Source organism: Merops nubicus, unplaced genomic scaffold (assembly GCF_000691845.1).
Source record: "Merops nubicus isolate BGI_N331 unplaced genomic scaffold, ASM69184v1 Scaffold53774, whole genome shotgun sequence".
NCBI lineage: Eukaryota > Metazoa > Chordata > Aves > Coraciiformes > Meropidae > Merops > Merops nubicus.
In genome coordinates, this window is record NW_008607319.1 from 1 (window position 1) to 18,954 (window position 18,954).

General features: G+C 39.2%; 1 protein-coding gene across 1 annotated transcript; it reads right to left on the reverse strand.

The window, feature by feature from the left end:
- Window positions 1-2,954: 2,954 nt before the first annotated feature.
- BAG1 (BCL2-associated athanogene) lies at window positions 2,955-16,583 on the reverse strand (the record flags this gene model as incomplete). The annotated part of the gene is made up of 6 exons (XM_008939888.1): window positions 2,955-3,708; window positions 6,124-6,186; window positions 14,647-14,754; window positions 15,251-15,364; window positions 16,232-16,314; window positions 16,455-16,583. Coding segments are annotated over 6 exons (587 nt in total), but the record flags the coding sequence as incomplete, so codon positions are not given.
- Between the last annotated feature and the right edge of the window lie 2,371 nt (window positions 16,584-18,954).

Genomic DNA, 18,954 nt, shown 5'->3' on the forward strand with positions numbered 1-18,954 from the left:
CACTCGCGAGCCGCGTCTCTGAAGAAATTCCCTGGAGAGTGCCCCCCAGACTGGCCCAAAGAAGTCAAAAAGACTAGAGCCCCACAGGACGTCCCGTATCCCCAGCAACCCTCCGTGTAGAGCACGACTATGGAAAGCGTTTCTAGCACCCCCAGCTTTTCTTTGCGCTTTTGTCTTTGCCGCTGCCAGACCCGGCAGCGTCCCAGGCTCGGTCCTGCCGTGGCCGCCTGCTCTCCCCAGGCGCTTCCCGCTCACCCACGCAGGAGGACGGACGGCAGCAGGCATTTTACCCACCGAAATACAGCCCATCCGCAGCATTTAGTAACTGCATCATGACCAAGGACAGCAGAGAACTTTCCATATTTTATTTTTACCTCTCCATTTACAATAGTACAATAAAATAAGTTAACTAAAAAATAATCTCGCCCCAAGTTCCATGGTGTCAGTACTTCACTCCAAACCATGAGTGGCCATTAAGTCAAAAAAGCTTTACTCCAGGTTTACAGCAACAGTACCTTCAGAAGGACCTGGCCACAGAGGCCATGACTACAAGCAGCATATTTCACGCTGTTCCCCGGGAGCAGGCCCCCTCACAGCTCCAGACTTTGCCGCTCCCTGAACATCACGTCCAGTTCGTCTCACACCAGCCTAATAGAGCTGGGGGAGAAAATGGGGCAAGAAACTGTATAATTCGATTTCCATTTTCATAAAAGACAGATTTTGTGGTAAGACATTTTGCCCAGATGGCACATCTGAGGTGTGTAAACACGGCCAGAGCAACACAGCAACCGGAGGAAGACGACGGGTAAGTGCAACTAAGAGAAAAAGGAGTAACTTCTCTTCTGACATGACCAGGGCAGAAGGCTAGGGTGAGGAAATGGTTCATTAAGTATCACAGTAATATCTAGACTACAGAATTAATGAGAATATAGCTTAAGGTTGATTGGTATCTATGTTTAGCTTTACAGATTCTGAGGAATATTTAAAATATCTTCTTCCTTCCCCTTCCACAATTGTAGTCTGATGCACTTTTCAAAAGCACAGAAGTTTGCTTTTATGGAAATTTAAGGCTATTATGAAAAAGTTAAGTGTAGGACTCCTCTTGCAAAACTAAGTATAAAAGTCAAACCACTCTAGAAGGTCTTAGATAACTCTAAATACAACCATCCATTTTGCAAAATGAATCAACTCATTTTTACATTTGGAAGACAAAAAAAAATTGGTACTGCAAAAGTCTGTCTTCATATACATACTTTCGTCCTAGAAACCAAAGACTCCGATACCAGAAGTTACCACTGTAATGTAACTTCAGCTCAGGACATCCACCCTCTGCTGAATCCAGATGTGCTGGTAGGAGAGGTTCATCATCACTCTCTTTGCTTCAAAGTAACAGATTATCAAAAGATCTATGGAACACCTTAAAGTTAATCCACCTGGCTTTCAGAGATGCTCAGGATGTACTCACACAAGCACATCTCAAGAAGCAGCAGTTTCTGGGAAGAAGTGCTGGGAAGACAATGTCTGCCTATAGCCTTGGTGTTCTCACTTGAGAGAAAAATACAAAGGAGCAGCAGAAATGGACACAATCCTAGCCATGACCACAGCTCCCAATTCTCTTCATAGGCACAAGAGGATACTTCGCTCACTACACATACATCCTTGTGAAAGTTCAATGTGCTAGAGGACTTAGATTTGAGAAGGTGACTATCTTTTACGTCACAGGTGAGCAAATGATTTTGTATCCCCTGAATGAGACAACAGTATTGCTGGTGGTTTAAGTCAGCTGAATCTGGTTCAGAAGCAGCACCAAGCTAGATAGGGCTTCTCAAAAATGGCTACAAGCAACCCTTCTTCCTCCTAACCTTAAAGTGCTTGGAAAATGCAGCATGACCAGACTAGTAGCCTAGGAAAAACTACCCAGTCCTACCAAACATACCATTTCCTAATATGATGGACAAGCTTCCAGGGAGTTTAGACCTTAAAACCCTCCACAGATGCTGAGAAGAGTTACATATGGAAAAAATAAAATCTTGAAGAAACTGGTTAACAGTAAAAAATATGACAACTCCAATCTTGGTATGGTCAAAAGGCATTTTTAGAATAAAAGCGGCCCTTCCTAAAGCAGATTATCACATCATTCATTAATGGCATTTTTCACTGAACAAATGTTCCTCCAGGTACAAACCTCAGACACAATACTTTAATAATAATAATACTTTAGGTATTATTTAAGGTTTATAACTTATTAGCAATTATCATCTTTTTACACACATTTCCTATTTTTATCTTGAAAGGAGAGCTAATCTTAGAACAGTCACATACAGATAAAGGCTCACTACCTAAGGGCCATTTCTAAACACCCTCAGTCTGAGTCACTTGAGATGAAAGAGCTTTATTACCCTCTGCAGAAACAGGCTCCTTACCAGTCACTACTTCACCAGCCACTGCATATGTTACTGACCTTCCAACTAGAGGCATCAGCGAAGAAGCAACTCCCACTACAGCTATGGGCTCTGACCAACAATTGCAAAGTTGGCTGCACCTGCTGACAGCTACTATCTCCTGCAAAAGCTTATTTTTCCCCTAACAGAGAAGGCTAAGCATGGCACAAATCTGACTGCAAGAATCAGTCATAACCCTCAGACGCATGGCATTGCTAAAATAAAGTTGTGTCACTTTGTAACATGTTATAAAAATTCAATTAAAATTACCTTTACAAATTAGAAACAATCACTGCAATTTTCCATTAAATACAACATCATAAATTCAGTGAAATCAGAAAAAATAAAGCGTAAAAAAACCATTTCAAAATAGCCCCTTAATTATACCTTGCTTGAACAGAACCCTTGGTATATGAGCAGCATAAGTAACCTCATTTCATTTCCCACCATAACTCAGGACAGAACACAAACAGTAAGAATAATCTATAAAAAACCACAGTACATCAGAAATCTATGTAAAAAACATACATCAGTATCAAGGAGTTCAGTTACAACTTAAAGCACCACTCCAAATTAAGTACCATACATGTTACAGTACATTCCATTTATTATGACAATTTAAGGCTAAAATAGGTATGACTCCCTTATAGTCAGGCTTTCTTATCTTTATAAATGCATACAAACATTAAGTAGATACAAATGCATTGGGTTTTTTTATTGCTCTGAACAGTCTACTATAATGTTCAACTTTGCCAGATGTCACCTCAGTTTGCCTTTTTCCATCCAGCTGAAGTCCTACGATTGCAACTTATGGCACTTGTACGATTATAGACCTTCTTTGATTTGAGCTGTAAATAAATTCAAAGACATAGCAGACAAAATAGCCCATCACTGCAAACTTTAAAACTTACTTAACTAAACATTCATCCATAAGATACATAATAATTCACCACAAAGAGTATTTCTGCCATTCTTCAGGAAGGATTTGCTTTTCAGGATAATAGGTCTAACCAAGCGGCAAACAAGACAATCAGCAAGAAGTTATTCACTGGTACCAGTCCAACAGACTGGGCTTTGGGAAAAAAAAAAAAAGCTGAATATGTGCTCCAAAACAAAGAGCAAACTTTTCTTCTTGCTCATAGAGCAATTATGTCTCCTAATTACGTAGGGCAATGCCTTATTCTGCCAGCGCCAAATTTTTTGACTGCAGCTTATCTATTTCTTGACCAATATTTCCTTCAACCGTATCACACTGGGCAAGAAAAACCTGAGAATAAGAAACAAACAAGTGTTATTGGAAATGTAATTACAGCCATGGTAGATGCTTCTTATGAACAGAATCTGCAGTTTCCATCAAGAATTTGAAGAAACCAACTCAACAACTGCCTTCCAGTTCAGTTTTGGTAATAGCTTATTCAGTTTTTTACCCAGAATCCAACAGAAACATGATCTTTGATAAGGCAATAGCATGGCTGGCTGCCCATCTGCACAAGTCCTGCTGCGGAAGTATTCTGAGGTGATCCAAAGTTCATAAACCACAGTAAGGATCATAAAGGTTCAGACAAGTCATTTGGAACATGACCTAAATTCCTTTCTAAAACACACACTTCTGTAGCCAAGGGTGGGATTGACAAACCTGCTCTGTCAAATCTAAAATGAGCTTTCGTTAAACCAAGGCCTCTTGTATTTCTCAGGACTACAGGGGACCATGAACCCAAATCTTTATCAGTAGGTAGCTGGTATGCCTCAAAAGAGAGAGGACTACATTCTGAAAAGGGCGGTCCACAGCACCTTGAGCTTCCTTAGAACCTGCCCATGAGTTCTTAAAAGTACAGCAGCACACACACAGCAATTAAGAGCCAGCAGCCACTAATCACTGCTTGTGCTGCACACAGCACACTGCATCAGCACGCTACGCAAGTAAATTCTGTTCTTCTCCAGTGTATGTGAGTATACAGTAGTTTCTGAACACACTCTCCCACTATCTATTCAGGTCTTGCATGCAGTTTGCTATATCTATACTGGACTTTAACAGTCAAATGATCTATTTAATGTTATTTACATTAAAATGACATTAAGAAACTTCATTCCCCCTAAAGCAGCAAACTTGTGCCAAGTGAACATTTCTGAACTATTATGCTGTTCTGAATCATCTGGCTTCAACCAGTCCTTTGAGCTGGCACCAACTCACTTCTGTAAGGACCTGAGGAATGAAAAAGTCAAGGTGGTAACAACTGCAGCTGCTGGTTGCAAGTGTTTTATATCTGTCTCCCCATTCTGGAAGATACCTGATTGCCAGCAACAGAAGGCTGTTAATAGGCTCTCCTTGCTTTCATGAATACTTAGAAGTAGTGTGCGTAACTTGCCATCCTTTTCTTGCTCTGGAAAAACAAATTGTTGTTGACTGCTCTGGTCTGAAACCCCTTAGATTCCTCTGCAGTCCTCAAAGGGTTCAAAACTCCCAGTTGCAGAACACTCTGTCTATAAAAGCACATCAATAATTCTGATCTCTGCTCAACAGTATGTTTTATGCTTTAGCAGCTGCTCTTATACAAAGCCCCAGTTGTTTCTGCAACAACTTCATCCAAGAGTGGAGCTCTAGTAGCTTCCCACGAGGTTTATCTACTGCAAAGGTTTGCTGCTTTGGTTAGGCACATGGAATCAAGAGCATGTTCTGAGCCCCACAGAACCTAACTATGACAGCAACCATCTCCCTTTCAGTTTGCATTATCTGAACTTACCTCTGAAACCCAGTACAAAGCGCTTTGTCCTTAAAGCTATAACAAAAACCATTCCTACTATCAAGTACTTTTTGGTAGGGCTTGCTCTAAAATAGCTATTTACAAAAAAAATTGAAAAATATTAATGGAAAGTATTTCATACGGTCACAGTACAAGACAAAAAACCTTTCAGCTCCACGTATGAATGCAAGGTACTTTCACAATTTTCAGGAGTCTAACCTGTGAGTGAACCGCACATAATACAAATAGAACCAGTAGTGTGGTAGCATTACCACAAATTTATGGAAGTTTGACTTGAGGAGGGGAGGACAAATTCCAATATTGATTACAAACCTTCAGCTCACAGCCTAAAGGAAACAATGCCTAGGAATTTATGAACATTATACAATGGCAAAGCAACCAAAAAACACGAGCCCTAGGACAGCTGCTTTTGTGTACAGATGTTCTTGTGTACAGATTCCTTTTTAGAGACTTACTATCCATAGGAAGTTGCTGCATTGCAACAGAAGCTAAATTTTCCAATGAACACCTCTAGCAAGGTCCAGCAGGAGCTACAGCTCACTGCATCCTTGTGCTCAGATCTCACTCATTACTCCAGCCCGCCAAGACACAAAAAAGGAGGAATGATCCTGTTCTCTTCACAAGTTATCAGATTACTTTACATCATCAGGCAGCCAGAAGTCTGACTACTAATGTAAGTTACGGACATTACCTGAAAACAGTATGAACGATGAAAATCTGTATTCTTGTATGCTTTTTTATAAAGCTATTAAATATCTCTCAAAGGGAGGTCATAAGAAATACTAATCTAAGAAGAAACACTGAAAAAATATCTAAACTCTAAACAGTGCTCATTTTCACACTCTTGTTATACAAGTGCCCAGCATTAATGGAAAAAACAAAAAAAACCAAGAAAATCAACAACCGCACAGTGAACTCACCTGAACCCTTTTTACCAACCCCTTCTTTTTCAGTTTGCAATCACTGAAATTCTCTGGCAGATTCTGCAGTAAAATAAACAAACAAGCTGATGCAGCTTAATATTGAAATTAATGTATTAATCTTACAGCAAAAATTCAATGTATCAAAGAATCTTCTGAACAGGCATCCTGAAAATGCCATGCCTGCCAGCGAGGATGATTACACAAGAACGAATTTGAAAGAAAAAGTCATAAACTCAAGAAGTCATAAATTCCAGAACTCAGGGGTGCAGCATGCCCATTGCAGAGAACTGGCCTAGCACGGTCATTCAGTAACACACAGCAACAGGCTGGGTTTGTCTGTTGTGGCGTATGTTAACTGTTGCACTGAGCTTCAACTGCTGTATTTTTCAGAGACTGTAAGACTGATCAATTTCTTCTGGAGACATTAGCTCAATCACTGGCCACAGTCAGCACGCACCACCAGTAACTCAGGCACTGCCAGCCTGGTTAACCTGCACAGCTGAGTTCTGCAGTCGACTCGAGGAAAAAACAGCCCTGACGTGTCACATGCTGACAGCTTCTCACCTAATTCAAACTGCATCATGTTCACGTATGATCTCCAGCCGTCCCTTCCACCCCCTACCATTCTGGATTCTGTGATGCTGCATAAACTTCAGATTTTAAATCCCCCTCATCCTCCACTTAGCTGGAAGAAGGAATACACAATGCTGCTTCTTGTCTCCTAGGAGAGTATGGAAGTTGGAAGTGGGAATAACTACTACACTTCTCTCACAGGGTCATTTTTTTTTTTCCTTTATTTTGTTAGTTTGCTCTTGGAAGGAATCTGTTCCTGTAATTCCACCTTCCATTTCTCTTGTTCCGGTACCAGTTTTCCCAAACAGCAGCACTGGTAAGCTAGATAAAACTGACAAAAACTTTTAACACTTCTCTTTGAGATCAGAACAGGTATTTCCCTTGCAAAGAGCTTTTATGTCAGACTCTACATCATGAAACAGAACCACAAGCTGAACATATTTCCTTTCACATTGAAAAATGATTACCAGCATCTTAGACACAAGACAGGTCAGTATGTAGATTAAGGGAGATACTTTTCAAAATGCAAACTAGTGCAGTACTACCTTGCAAACAGGAATAAAAATGTCTAAAAACTAAGTTGTGGGGTTTGGGTTTTTTCCTAACTGAATGTTAATCCTCTTCTTACCAAAAACTCTTCAGATTGTCCTAAGATGCATTTCATCACCTACCTATCATTTCCAAATTCTCTGGTTTTGTGAGAAAGAGGATGAGAAGTAGCTTTGAAAGTAAGTTACCAGGTTACTGCCAGGAATCTGTGGTGCACAATGTAAAGTGTCCTACAGGAGCCTGTTCTGCACTAGTGGCTCGTTCGTTTACGTACTGTCACCTTACTTCCTGGGATTTACAGCACAGCACAGGACAGGACAGGTTCAGAAGCTGTTATTACCTTTCCAACAATGGTCTGCATGAAATGAAGCCTCTTTTTTACTAGGTGGCATGAGTCCATTTTCCAAAGCATTGCATTTTTAAAGTCTTCATTTTGGAAGCTACTTTTCTCTTTACGAAGTCTATCATCCAGTACCATATACTGCAATAAGCCCTAGCTTGCTGTAGCATGCTAAACCTGCATGTCTGCTCCCAGTAAGAAGGATACTCTGAAAAGATGGCATTACATGCTTTTCTGTCAGAAACCGAATGCTCCAAAGACATGACAAAGCAATTGAGAAGTCAGTTTAAATCTGGGGGTGAATTCTCTTCGAACACCAGTTCTAGTTCATGAATAAAAAAGCCAACGTTCAGGGTATTTATAGAGTCAAAGGGAAAAGGAGTTAAAGAGAAATACTCTAAAATTATATGAACTAATCTAAGGGATCCTAGACATAGGAACTTGTACCCACATGAGAAAACATTCCTATTTTCCCCTTGTTTTTTAATAATGCAATTCACTTTTTAAACTTAATAAAATATGACAAGAAACATTTAACATAAAGAGTGTATTTGGCTTGTACTATTTTGACTCCATAGATGGAACAGCCTGAAAGAACAAATATCAGTTAGGCCTAATTATTAATGGCTGGTTCTCAACAGAAAAACTGCTATGCCTTGAAGCTTTCCATGACTTGGAATTTCTTAATAATCAAATTAACAATGAATTTATGTACTAGTTAAGTTGCATTGTCTATTCCCCTTTGCTGAGTACTTATTTCAGGTTCTATTTTCTCAAAGAGATTCTGGCCTATGCAAGCATTCCTACCAATCCGAAATAGCATATTAACAATTTTCTATCATCAGAACAGGCCTAAGTTAACTTTCAATAGCAGACAGGGAACTCCAGCTGCAGTTACTACCACACAAAGTCTGCTTCTAAAACAGTGGCAACTGGAGGAAACTTTGAAATCTGAGCATAAAGACAACATTCCAACTACTTCTATTCTTGACAACATTTTTCAAAACTGTTCTTTTTAACTGCATCTGTGCATGCAGACCCCTACGTTTGCTTGCACATGCTCATAGCTCTTCGGTATTTTTAAAATCACACCCTGCAGTCCCCTTGGCATGGACATGGGATTGGAAGATCTAAATGTACTAACTTATCAGGCTGCTTAAAAGGTGGCTTGCATTCAAATCAGTAAAGTTTACAGATCTTAACATCAAATTAAATCTCACAGTCTCTCTGTTTTACCTTAGTCAGCTCACGTCTCCTCTCCAGGAATACATCGTCCAACTATTCAGGGTTTAACAGGTGAAGCTGGCAATAAACCTTAAGTCACAATAACATTTCCATATTTAATTAAAGGAGTAGCTCAAGCCTAGACAGTGCTTATGCAAAACTCTGGCCAAATCTACATTTTGGTGCTAGCATTGCTGGCAGAGCAGTAGATTGGGTTAGTATATGGCTTTCTACTGCACAGCACATTCTTACTTTTGTAGCAGGTCTCCTCTTTGCATTGCACTTTCTCCGTGACAAAACCTTGCTCAAGTCTCACAGTCCTTGGTCTATATGGTCTTATACTTTCAAAAGTGATTGCCCCGCTGGCTTCACCCCAGCAACTTCTGTAGAACTCCTAAGCACAGGTTCTTTACTCTCCCCCATGCACCCAGAAACACAGCCTGAGTCCCTGTTACCAGGGGCTATCCCCCACCTCTCACCCCCAAATTCAGAGCTGCTTAACCAGGTATATTTGAGAGCTCTCACCCTGCAGACTCATACACATTACATTCTCAAAAACTCATTTTCTGTATACATATCACTTATGCTTTATACAAGAAATCCTTGAAACCAATTCACACAGTGTGTGCATCTTCCTACCTCTAGATCCTCTCTATTCTTTAGTGCTTTTTTAGTCACAAACCCAGCATCCTTCTCTCCTGAGCATTGCTGCTTACAAAACACAGCCTCTTTCCTCATATCTTCCCCCTTTCCCAGCTGATCACCTATAATACCACCTCCCTTTGCCACAGGATATCGCCTTCAGCTCTGCTCAAGTTCCATTTGTTTTGGAAGTGTTTCCTGTAGTGAATTTTATGCTTAGTGTTACCCTGACATCTTTGTTCTCCCCTTTGGCTATTTCTCATTTCCCAGACCGTAGACCCAAGTGGGTAATATCAGATGCCTGAATCTGCTTTATAGAAGTGTAGACAGTTAACAAACAAAGCAAATACTAGTCACATCTATTATTTGTGACTGTTATCAGAATCTAAAGGGATACTGTGCTTAAAAAAGGCAATTTCCTGCACTAGCCATCACTAGCAATAACAGCTAGAAACATTTGTCTACTTTTTTAAAAAAAATTGTTTTTAAAAAAAATAATAATCACTCTGGTACACGTGACACCAATACTAATCAGTTGCAAAAAATGAGTTTGTGTTGACACTCCATGCATCTAGCAAGAAGCTTCTTCATTAGTTTCTTTTAGAAATCCAAAGCCACTTATAGTATTTTAGTGTGTAATTTTTACTGACTAGCAGCCCTTTGCTTCTAAAAAATGTATTATTAAATGAATTGGTAAATTGGCTAAGCACATTATGTTGACATTTAATCTTTTTTATCTAAGCAGTAATCTGAGCAGCTTCTTTAAAAGTGGCTATTAAATGGCATCATTAGCCAGAGGGTTTTCAAAAAGCAGAAATGGTAACAAAGTGTTCTACCCTCACTGAGGCATGACAGTATTTTCACACTCCTTGTGCTTCACAAAAATCTTTCCACAAATCTTTCATTTTATATTTATGGTTCATGCCAACAGATTCAAGAATTATAGTAAGAAATGCTTATCAAACGTTTCTTTATCCATATAAATTCAAAGGTTTAGTAATAAGTTCTCATCTTACTATGAGTGTCAAAACTTCCAGAACCTTGGGAAATGTTTGTTACAGGCACGATAATGTTTGTTTTTTTTTTTTTCTCCCCAGAATACCTCTTTCTTTTAACCCTTGAAATGTTAATTTGGCATTGATTTACCTGACGACACGTATAGCAGGGACAACGAGGCAGTGATAAAAGCTTCATCAGAACAGTGCAGTAACTTCAGTAAGTTTTACAAAGGAATGCTAACAAAAAGAAAAAACACCTCAAGAAGTGAGGATGGGCCACCAGAACATAATTATGAGTCAGTAATTTTATCAGTGTCCTCAGTACTGATACATGCAAAATAATAGATGATTTTCTTGTGCATTTAAGTAAACAAAATCAGTGACTGGTATTTCAGAAGACAATTGTTTCTCTGCAATATTGCCTTTCTAGAAATCAAAGCTGCCATTTAATAAGAAATCATCAGGAGAACAAAGTAATCTCTCAGACTGCAATATTGGTGACTGTCCTCATGTAAATTAGAGCAGAAGTACATAGCATCATGACTGTGGATTTAAATTTTCCAGCTGATCTCAGAAAAAGATTTCATTTTGTTTCCTTGAAAGCGCCTTTCAGTTACTTAAAAAAAATGCTAGTTGATCAAGTCAAAGATTGTGTTCTACTCACTGAGATTCATAGTAAGTAGTGTACTTTAACTTCTCACTCCTGGACCAGATGTTTTAACTGCTGTAATAAATGGCATTTCTAGTGATGCACATAAAAATCTTCAACCGTTGAACAACACTCAATTTGTAATCCTCTTGAAGAAAACTTCAAAGATCTGTGGCTTATGGGAATGTCTGGCTCTCACAGCATCCAAAAATTGACTCATAAAAAGATGCTCCCACCCTCCCTGCTGTGAAAGCAGTAGCTACTAAAACACATCTGGCGTTACAGTGTGTAAGTTACAGCTACTCTACCCAAAAGCATCCCTTCAGGACTCTCCCACCTCTGGCAGGGACAACCCTGTATGTTTTCCTCTCTCACCCCAGTACTGTACAACTAACAATCTATTTCTACACTTCCTAAATAACTACTTTTAAATTAATTTTTGCTGAACACCCGGAGTCTAGTAAAAATGAGTATTACTTCAAACTCAGCTCCTCTAATTAATGAGCTTGTCTGAAAACAGTAAGAGGGTAATACCCCTAGAATAGATAGAAAACAACATGCAGGCTTCCTCACCCTTAGCTCTCTGTAACTGTTGTGGTTTGAGGCTTGGAATGGGGGTGTGACCTTCCAGCAACTGGGAGGACCCCGGGTGGGGGTGAAACCATTGTATTCCCTCCCCTTCCCACACACACTCCGATAAGAGGCAGGGAGTGGTTTCTTGTTTCACTCCTGCCTTGGAGCTCGGAGAGGAAAGTTCTCCTTTCACTCCGTGGGACTTTGGAACCATTTCTGAGGGTTTTGTATATTTTATTTTTTGTATTTTTCCCCTAATCTTTGTATATATTATTTTCCTTACCTCCCTTTTTCGTTTTCTGTTCCTTGTTAAACAATATACTTCATTTTTTTTTTCAAAAGTGTCTCTCTCTCTCTCTCGGGGGGGGGAGAGGCGAGTACATAGTTCTATTCCGTGTGGGTCCTGCCCTGAACCCCTTTTTACATGGAACCAGGACAGTAACCGTCCACATCTCTTTTTGTATCAAGCTAGATGAGGTTGAATCAATGTATGACAGCTGAGATACTTTAAAGAGTTTTCACAGTTCTGCTAAAGAAACAAACCAGAACATTTACAGTGTGAGCTTGCTGATATGTTTCACTTCCACAATGTATCTCTTTTGTCTTATCAGAAATCAGCTCCAGCACTTTTTTCCCCCTTACCTGTTTTTTAATATGCTGTTGATTTAATCAATAGCACATCTACACGGTCAACAGCATTTAAAAGATTTGTCAGAACTTGCTTTTTACTTGGCTGACAAAAATGATGCTAGATACTGAATAAACCCATTCTGAGATAAAATACAGATAAAACACTTTCTAGGAGCTTTAAGCTTTTTTCTGCATTTCTATTTACCATTTTTTCCCTTCAGTGCAACCAATTTACTGTTCCTACACATACTTCATTACCATTCTGTGTTGCTACCTCTGTGTATTGCACAGCTACAGTATAGCTGAGTAACAGCCCAGGAAATTGGTGGGCTGCTGATCTGATCTGCTGTAGTATCAGTACACTGAACAGCTACACTTTATGTAAAGATTCCACCAACTACACATACCTCATCTGCAGGGTTTCACAGATGTTCCATAATTTTCAAGACAAAACCCACAGCCTTCTTTGTATATTAAAAAACAAACAAATATGGACTTCGTTATGTGTAAGGTAACTTCACTCACTGGTAATAAAAACTCCTACTTATTTCTTGCTTCAAAAAGTTGAGGTTTGTCCATGTCATAGGCTCTTACACAACAACGTAACAAACAGCTATTACAAATACTAAAATATATATAATTAGTTTTAGCTCTGGCTGCTCCACTTTCACAAAAAAACAAGACTGAGGCACAAAAAATTCCATTATTTCCCCAATGTAAATATGAATCACTAGATTAAAAGTATTCTAAAATCCTGTACTAAACCTGAAAGTCCCTTGCCCAGTACTATTTAAGACTATTTTGGATAAGGAGACAGATAATAGCATGCTCTCTGTTTAAGCCACGCAAAAAAAGTATCAGAATCAAAAGCAAACTTGGGAAATTAAGTTTAGATTAATTAGGAAGCAATGAAAGGGCTTTTTTTAGCCTTCAATTAAAATTAGGTTCTAGGCTGCAGGCTGGGTTCCAGAACCGTATACCAGCATGCAAGCACTGATTTTTTTCTAAGTAGGGCTTAGTATCAGAAATTCAAGGGATCAGAAATAAGCTTTAACCCCATCCATTTGAAACAGTTGTAATCTTATTGCTCTTTCTGTAACACGCAGTAAATCTGCCACTTCAAACAGGGAAACAGCTACGTAAAATCTATACGTCTAACAGCACTGAAGAACTGTCAGCAAAATATTTTCCTCTATATGAAACAGAAAAGTAAAGAAAATTTGAAGACTTTAGAATACTTAGCATATTATGATTTTTAAAAGGTATTTAAGAACTGTGGGTTATTAGAAACAGCAAAGGCTAGTTTACCATTAAAGGTGCACATATGAAATGACGAAATAATTAATGAGCTCCCCACCGTTCCTAGGAACACATCCATATCGTTTAGTATTTGGTGATGGCCAGTTCAAATTATTGCTTGATTCAGTCTGCTGCTGAACTTTTTCAAAATGTCTGTCAGTTCACCAGTCACAGGCATGTGCATGGAATCTTTCTGAAACAATCCCATGAAGGGCCAGTGTACAAAGCAGCAGGTCCAAAGACGACCTGAGAGACGCAGTGTTCTTCCTTCAGAGCAGGGGATTATGATCCTGACATGCAACGTAATTATACAATGGAGTTTACAGAGAATGATCAGCAGACAGGGGAACAGAATAAGGAAATAACACAATCCTCTCTTTAGCTCTCCACAAGTCTCTTATTCTCACCCAGGCCTCAGCTACTGCATGATGCAGGAAGAGATACATTATACTCCAGAAATATGCTGTCAGGTTATGATCCATTAATGACTGTGAAGCACTTAGATATGCCCCAGAAAGAATTCAGTCCTCAATACGCAGGCATCTCAAATAAAAGTACTGTCAGTCCGCACATGACTGACCAGAAAATTCTTTCATCTTCACGAGCTCCTTGTTCCTATGATACAGAATACAGAGTGCTTCTGTTTGTTTTTTTTTCCAGACCTTTACTGTTATCACGAAGTTTAACATGGAAGTTTGCCAAGACAAACTAAAAAGGGTAAAACTTTTTTTTGAGTGAATGATACCCATTTCATGTAATCTTAACAGGCTGCTGCCCCAAATTAAGCTCTCCTGTAGAATGGGGATGCATACACAAGCATTAATATCACCATTTAGAAAGAGATGCTGCCAAGTAGTCTTTTGGAGACATACAGGGGCAAGAGCTGGATATTAAAGAAAAAATGAGCAAACCAATTAACTAATTTTCAAAGTCAGAATAACTTTTTTTAGCATATTAAAATATCAAATAAATTACAAGAAAGATATATTCTCAGCTGTAAGTTTCTGTTGGGATTTGAACCTCTTCTGTGGTTATTTACTTACAATGGCATCAATCTGTTCCAGGATCTTCATGAACTGCTCTGCAGTTCCTTTTATCCTCTTGTCCAGCTGCTTTAGTGCTTCTGCTTGGAGATCCTTTGCTAAAAATCCCTGAGGATGAAAAAGAGAGAAGAAAGAAGTATTCCATATCCTGCAGAATGCTCCTTGTAGAAAATCAAAACAGAGCAGAAAACGTCTTTTACTATTTCTCTAGTTTCAAGTATGACAGGGACTCCAGTCTCCAGCTGCATTCTGTCCATCCTTGAAACACTAAACGTAACATCTTCTAGGCTTCCTTAAATGTTTAAACAAGTAACAGACATTCTCCTTTAGACTTTGAGAGAACTCTGTGTTTTTCCAGATCTAAAGAATATAATTTATCCAATATGCAATAACATTTACCTTTCTCCAAACAGTGCCATGACTCTTATTTTGAAAACTCATAAATGGGGTTTGAAATTCAGTAAGAATTTTACACGCCCCTGGAGAGTCAGGAGGGGCAGCCTACTACTGACTACTCAAAGCCTTTAAACAGTGTATTTTTAAAAAAGATATATACCTACAAAACCAGTTTGCAAAGATATAAAATGATAGAAAGACGACATACCTTCTGGATACTTGTGAACTCCTTATTAACATCCTCTAACTTATTAGCTATTTGTTCCACTGACTTCTCCAAATCTTTTAACTTCTTTAATTCAGCCTCTTCTTCTGGACTATTCTGCATATTCAAAAGTACAACATTCACAACTATGGAACAAATAGAGACACTATGTAGCTAAAAAGCAGCAACAGTGGTTACACAGACATAAAGGATTCTGCTGATGTAAAATACATACTACACAGTGCTTATTCTTTCCATATTTTCATATCTATTTTCATATCTATCAAATACGATTCCTCCAGCGCCTAATCACAAATATAGTCAAAGTGGCAACATACATAAAAACATTAAGTGAGATTAATTTGAAGGGTAAAAGGAAGAGTGCAAACTTTTTTGTTAGCTTAGCATCTTTACAAAAGAGGTAACATTTATATCACATGATATTACCTTGTCCTCTACTTGGCAAAGCCAGCCACAAGTCATTTCACAAGAAACAACCCAGCAGACTCAGTAGCCACAGCTTTTATTTTTGTTTCTAAACTAGAAAAATAAGATAAGGTCATCAGTGCACAGAAGGTGCAGGAGCACTGACAAGCCACAGATTAAGCAGAATTTTGTCAATAATATAAGGCAGGAGTCAGTCAATAATGTCATTTGAGAAATGTACAAACTGCATTTACTTGCAGTACAACACCAGACTGATCTCAGCTTTGTGGGTAAACATCCAAGATGAGGTATATGCCACAATCCATTTTTGTGTTCAGTACCTCAGTCACTGCCAGAGACCTCCAGCCTCAGAGACACACCAAACCTGACTGGACACAGTCCTGAGCAGCCTGCTCTGACTGAGGCTGCTCGAGCAGGCAGGTTGGACTAGATGATCTCAGGAGGTCCCTTCCAACCTCGGCCGTGCTGTGATCAACCATGCTGTGCTGTGAAACGACAGTAATTTAAGGGAAAAAAAAGTCCAAAGGCTACACTTACCCTTTTTCCAATCAACATGACTTTGCAACCGTTTTTAACACCAAGTGCTGACAACGGCTGTTCCAATTCTTTCAGAGACTTCCCTAAATGGAAAATAAAAAGGAAAAAAAATATGTTAAAATATAATTAGTGACATAGGAATGGCTTTTTTATACATTCAAAACATAGTCTGAAAATGACTAAGATGAAAGATAGCATCTAGAAGAGACAGTGACAGATTTACCTTTGTATATCAGTTTCTGAAAAGGAACTGGAACTCCAGTGACTTGTTCAATAAGGACAGCCATGTCCTGTAGTGTAGGTTCACCATCTTCTTGTTGAGAAGCAACCTGAATACTGTGTTTTTCATTACCTAACAAAAAAACAGAGTAACAGGAATACTTACTGTTGCCTAGAAAATATTACAGGGAATCTGTTTCTAATACTTATTTCCATTAATGCAGAAAGTTCTCAAATCACTGACTCTCCTGTGCAATCACAATTTTCAGTCAAAGGATTCTGTTGCATTTCCTTCCTCTTGGAGGGACTTAACCCAGCTGAAAATTTTGTTTTATGTTCTAATGACCCGAAGAGTTCAATGAGGCATATTCTACTGGCCTCATGCTCCTGGCTAAATGCTATCATCTAACTCTTCCTATGGGTGCTGATGGTGCCCATACATCCCACCAGCTGAAGCATGAAAGTCCACACCTTCTTGATGCACCCAGTTTCCTGCCCGTAGGAACATTCAATAGTATGAGTCTCAGGGAATGTGAGACAGTTTATCCCTTCCTTTGCTCCCAGCTTCTCACCCGTGAGCAGCAAGTGATTCGACTACCCTGTCTCCCCTCATCAGCTACCTGAGAGAATTCTCAGCGCCCAAAAATTATGTCTCCTCTTGCTCCTGCTGATAGGCAGCCTGAACCACTTTGACAAGTCTCAGCCTGAATGTCACCTTCCACTTATGGAGCATCCTATTCAGTCTCCCAAAATCACTCTCATGCAAACAGCAGGAAGCTGTCAGAGAAAACAGGCACATGTCTATCTACCTCTGCTTTGCAACAGACCCTTTCTACAACCCCTGCTCCCACACACTGCTGGCCTCCCCATCAAAAAGCACCCACAGAAACCAGCAGCCACCACTGCCTGCAAGGGAAACCAAGACACGCACGCCTTACTTTGCAGGAAGGGAGAACTCCTTAAGTACCAGAAAGAAAACTATTCTCATGCCATTAATTTGAACTGTGTGTATCTTTTACAAAGGAGAGTGCTAAAAACATTTATATTTGAATGTTCCAGCTTCCCAGAGTCACAAAGTGACACTGTGGCCTCGGGAACTTGCAAGCTCCAACAACGTTTCTCAATTCCAAAACAGTTTTAAGCTCAAAAAACACATTATACAAACACTCCCCAAAGCATTTTCCATAAACAGACCTTCCTCACAATTAGTGTTGGGGAAAAAAAAAAAAAAAATAAAATTAGGTTCTAATTTCAATATATTTCGAAAAGTTGTTTTGATCTATACAAGTGCTTTGGGTAAGGGTGAGGCCTGTCAGCAGTTCAGAGGAAAAAAAAAGCTAAACAAAGGGTAAATGGGGAGAACAACTGAAGCTTGCCTAGCAAAAGAAGCAATTTTAATTCAAAGTTACAAATATATTACTTTGAGCTGTAACAAAAATTTTACTGTAAATTCACCATGAAAAATACCTCATGGGTTAGAACTAGCGTCATAGCTTACCAGCTTGAGTCAGTAAATGACAATACTAATTTAAAATAACCAGCAGTGCAAAATTCCAAAACCTTTTTTCTAAAAAGCCTAAAGCCATTTTAAAAATAGGCCAATTTGATTTCTTGCAGAATGTCAAGTGATGCATTTGGATCTACGACCACTTTCTTTCTTAACTCTTATTTCCATCTTTGCCCACTTTCACTCATGCGTGCAAAACTTTAATAAAAGTGTTTGTGCTAAGTAGTAAACCACGATCTGACACCAACAGGTACAGATGAAGCAGGTGAAGTCCACTGAGAACGCTGCCTACTAGCTGTGATTCATTAAAGACAAAATAATTACCACGTAAAAAAACAATAGGAAAACTAGAATCATTCTCAGGTAAGAAGACTGTTGGCAAACAGCAAGATGTTGGAATTACAAATACATTCATATTGTGGATTTATTGTCACCCCTGCAAATGAAAACCCTTCAGATCAAATGGAGCTCTCTGAAGGTATCAATGACCACATGAATCGTGAAGATTCAGATGATGACACAAAGCTCCTCACCAAAGACCCTTAGACAAAACTGCCAGGTGATAAAGAAAAACAGCTTCACAAAATAACCTAACAGCTTGAAAACATGAATGCGCAAGCAGAAATAAACCATAAACTCTAAAGGTGGAAAGGTCACTGACATAGTGCAAAAGGAAAAGAAACAGAATTAAATTAAAATCAGCTGATGAATACCTTGCCGATTTCTTACCTCGCTATCCTTCTCATTCCTTCTACTGTTTCCCCTAGATCCAATTCATCAAAATTTAACCACGGTATTTCCCATCTTATTTTTAAGCACTCTGGAGTCCAGGCTGCTCTCACCTCTTTTTAGTAACTTTTTATACTTACTTTCAGATTTAACCACTTCTTCCTTTCCATCTCCTTCTCCCCCCTCCTATTTCTCCCCCCGAGTCGAGGAAGCTCGGCGGTCTCAGCCACCCTCCGAGGGAACCCCCTCCCGAGGGCAGCACCCACTG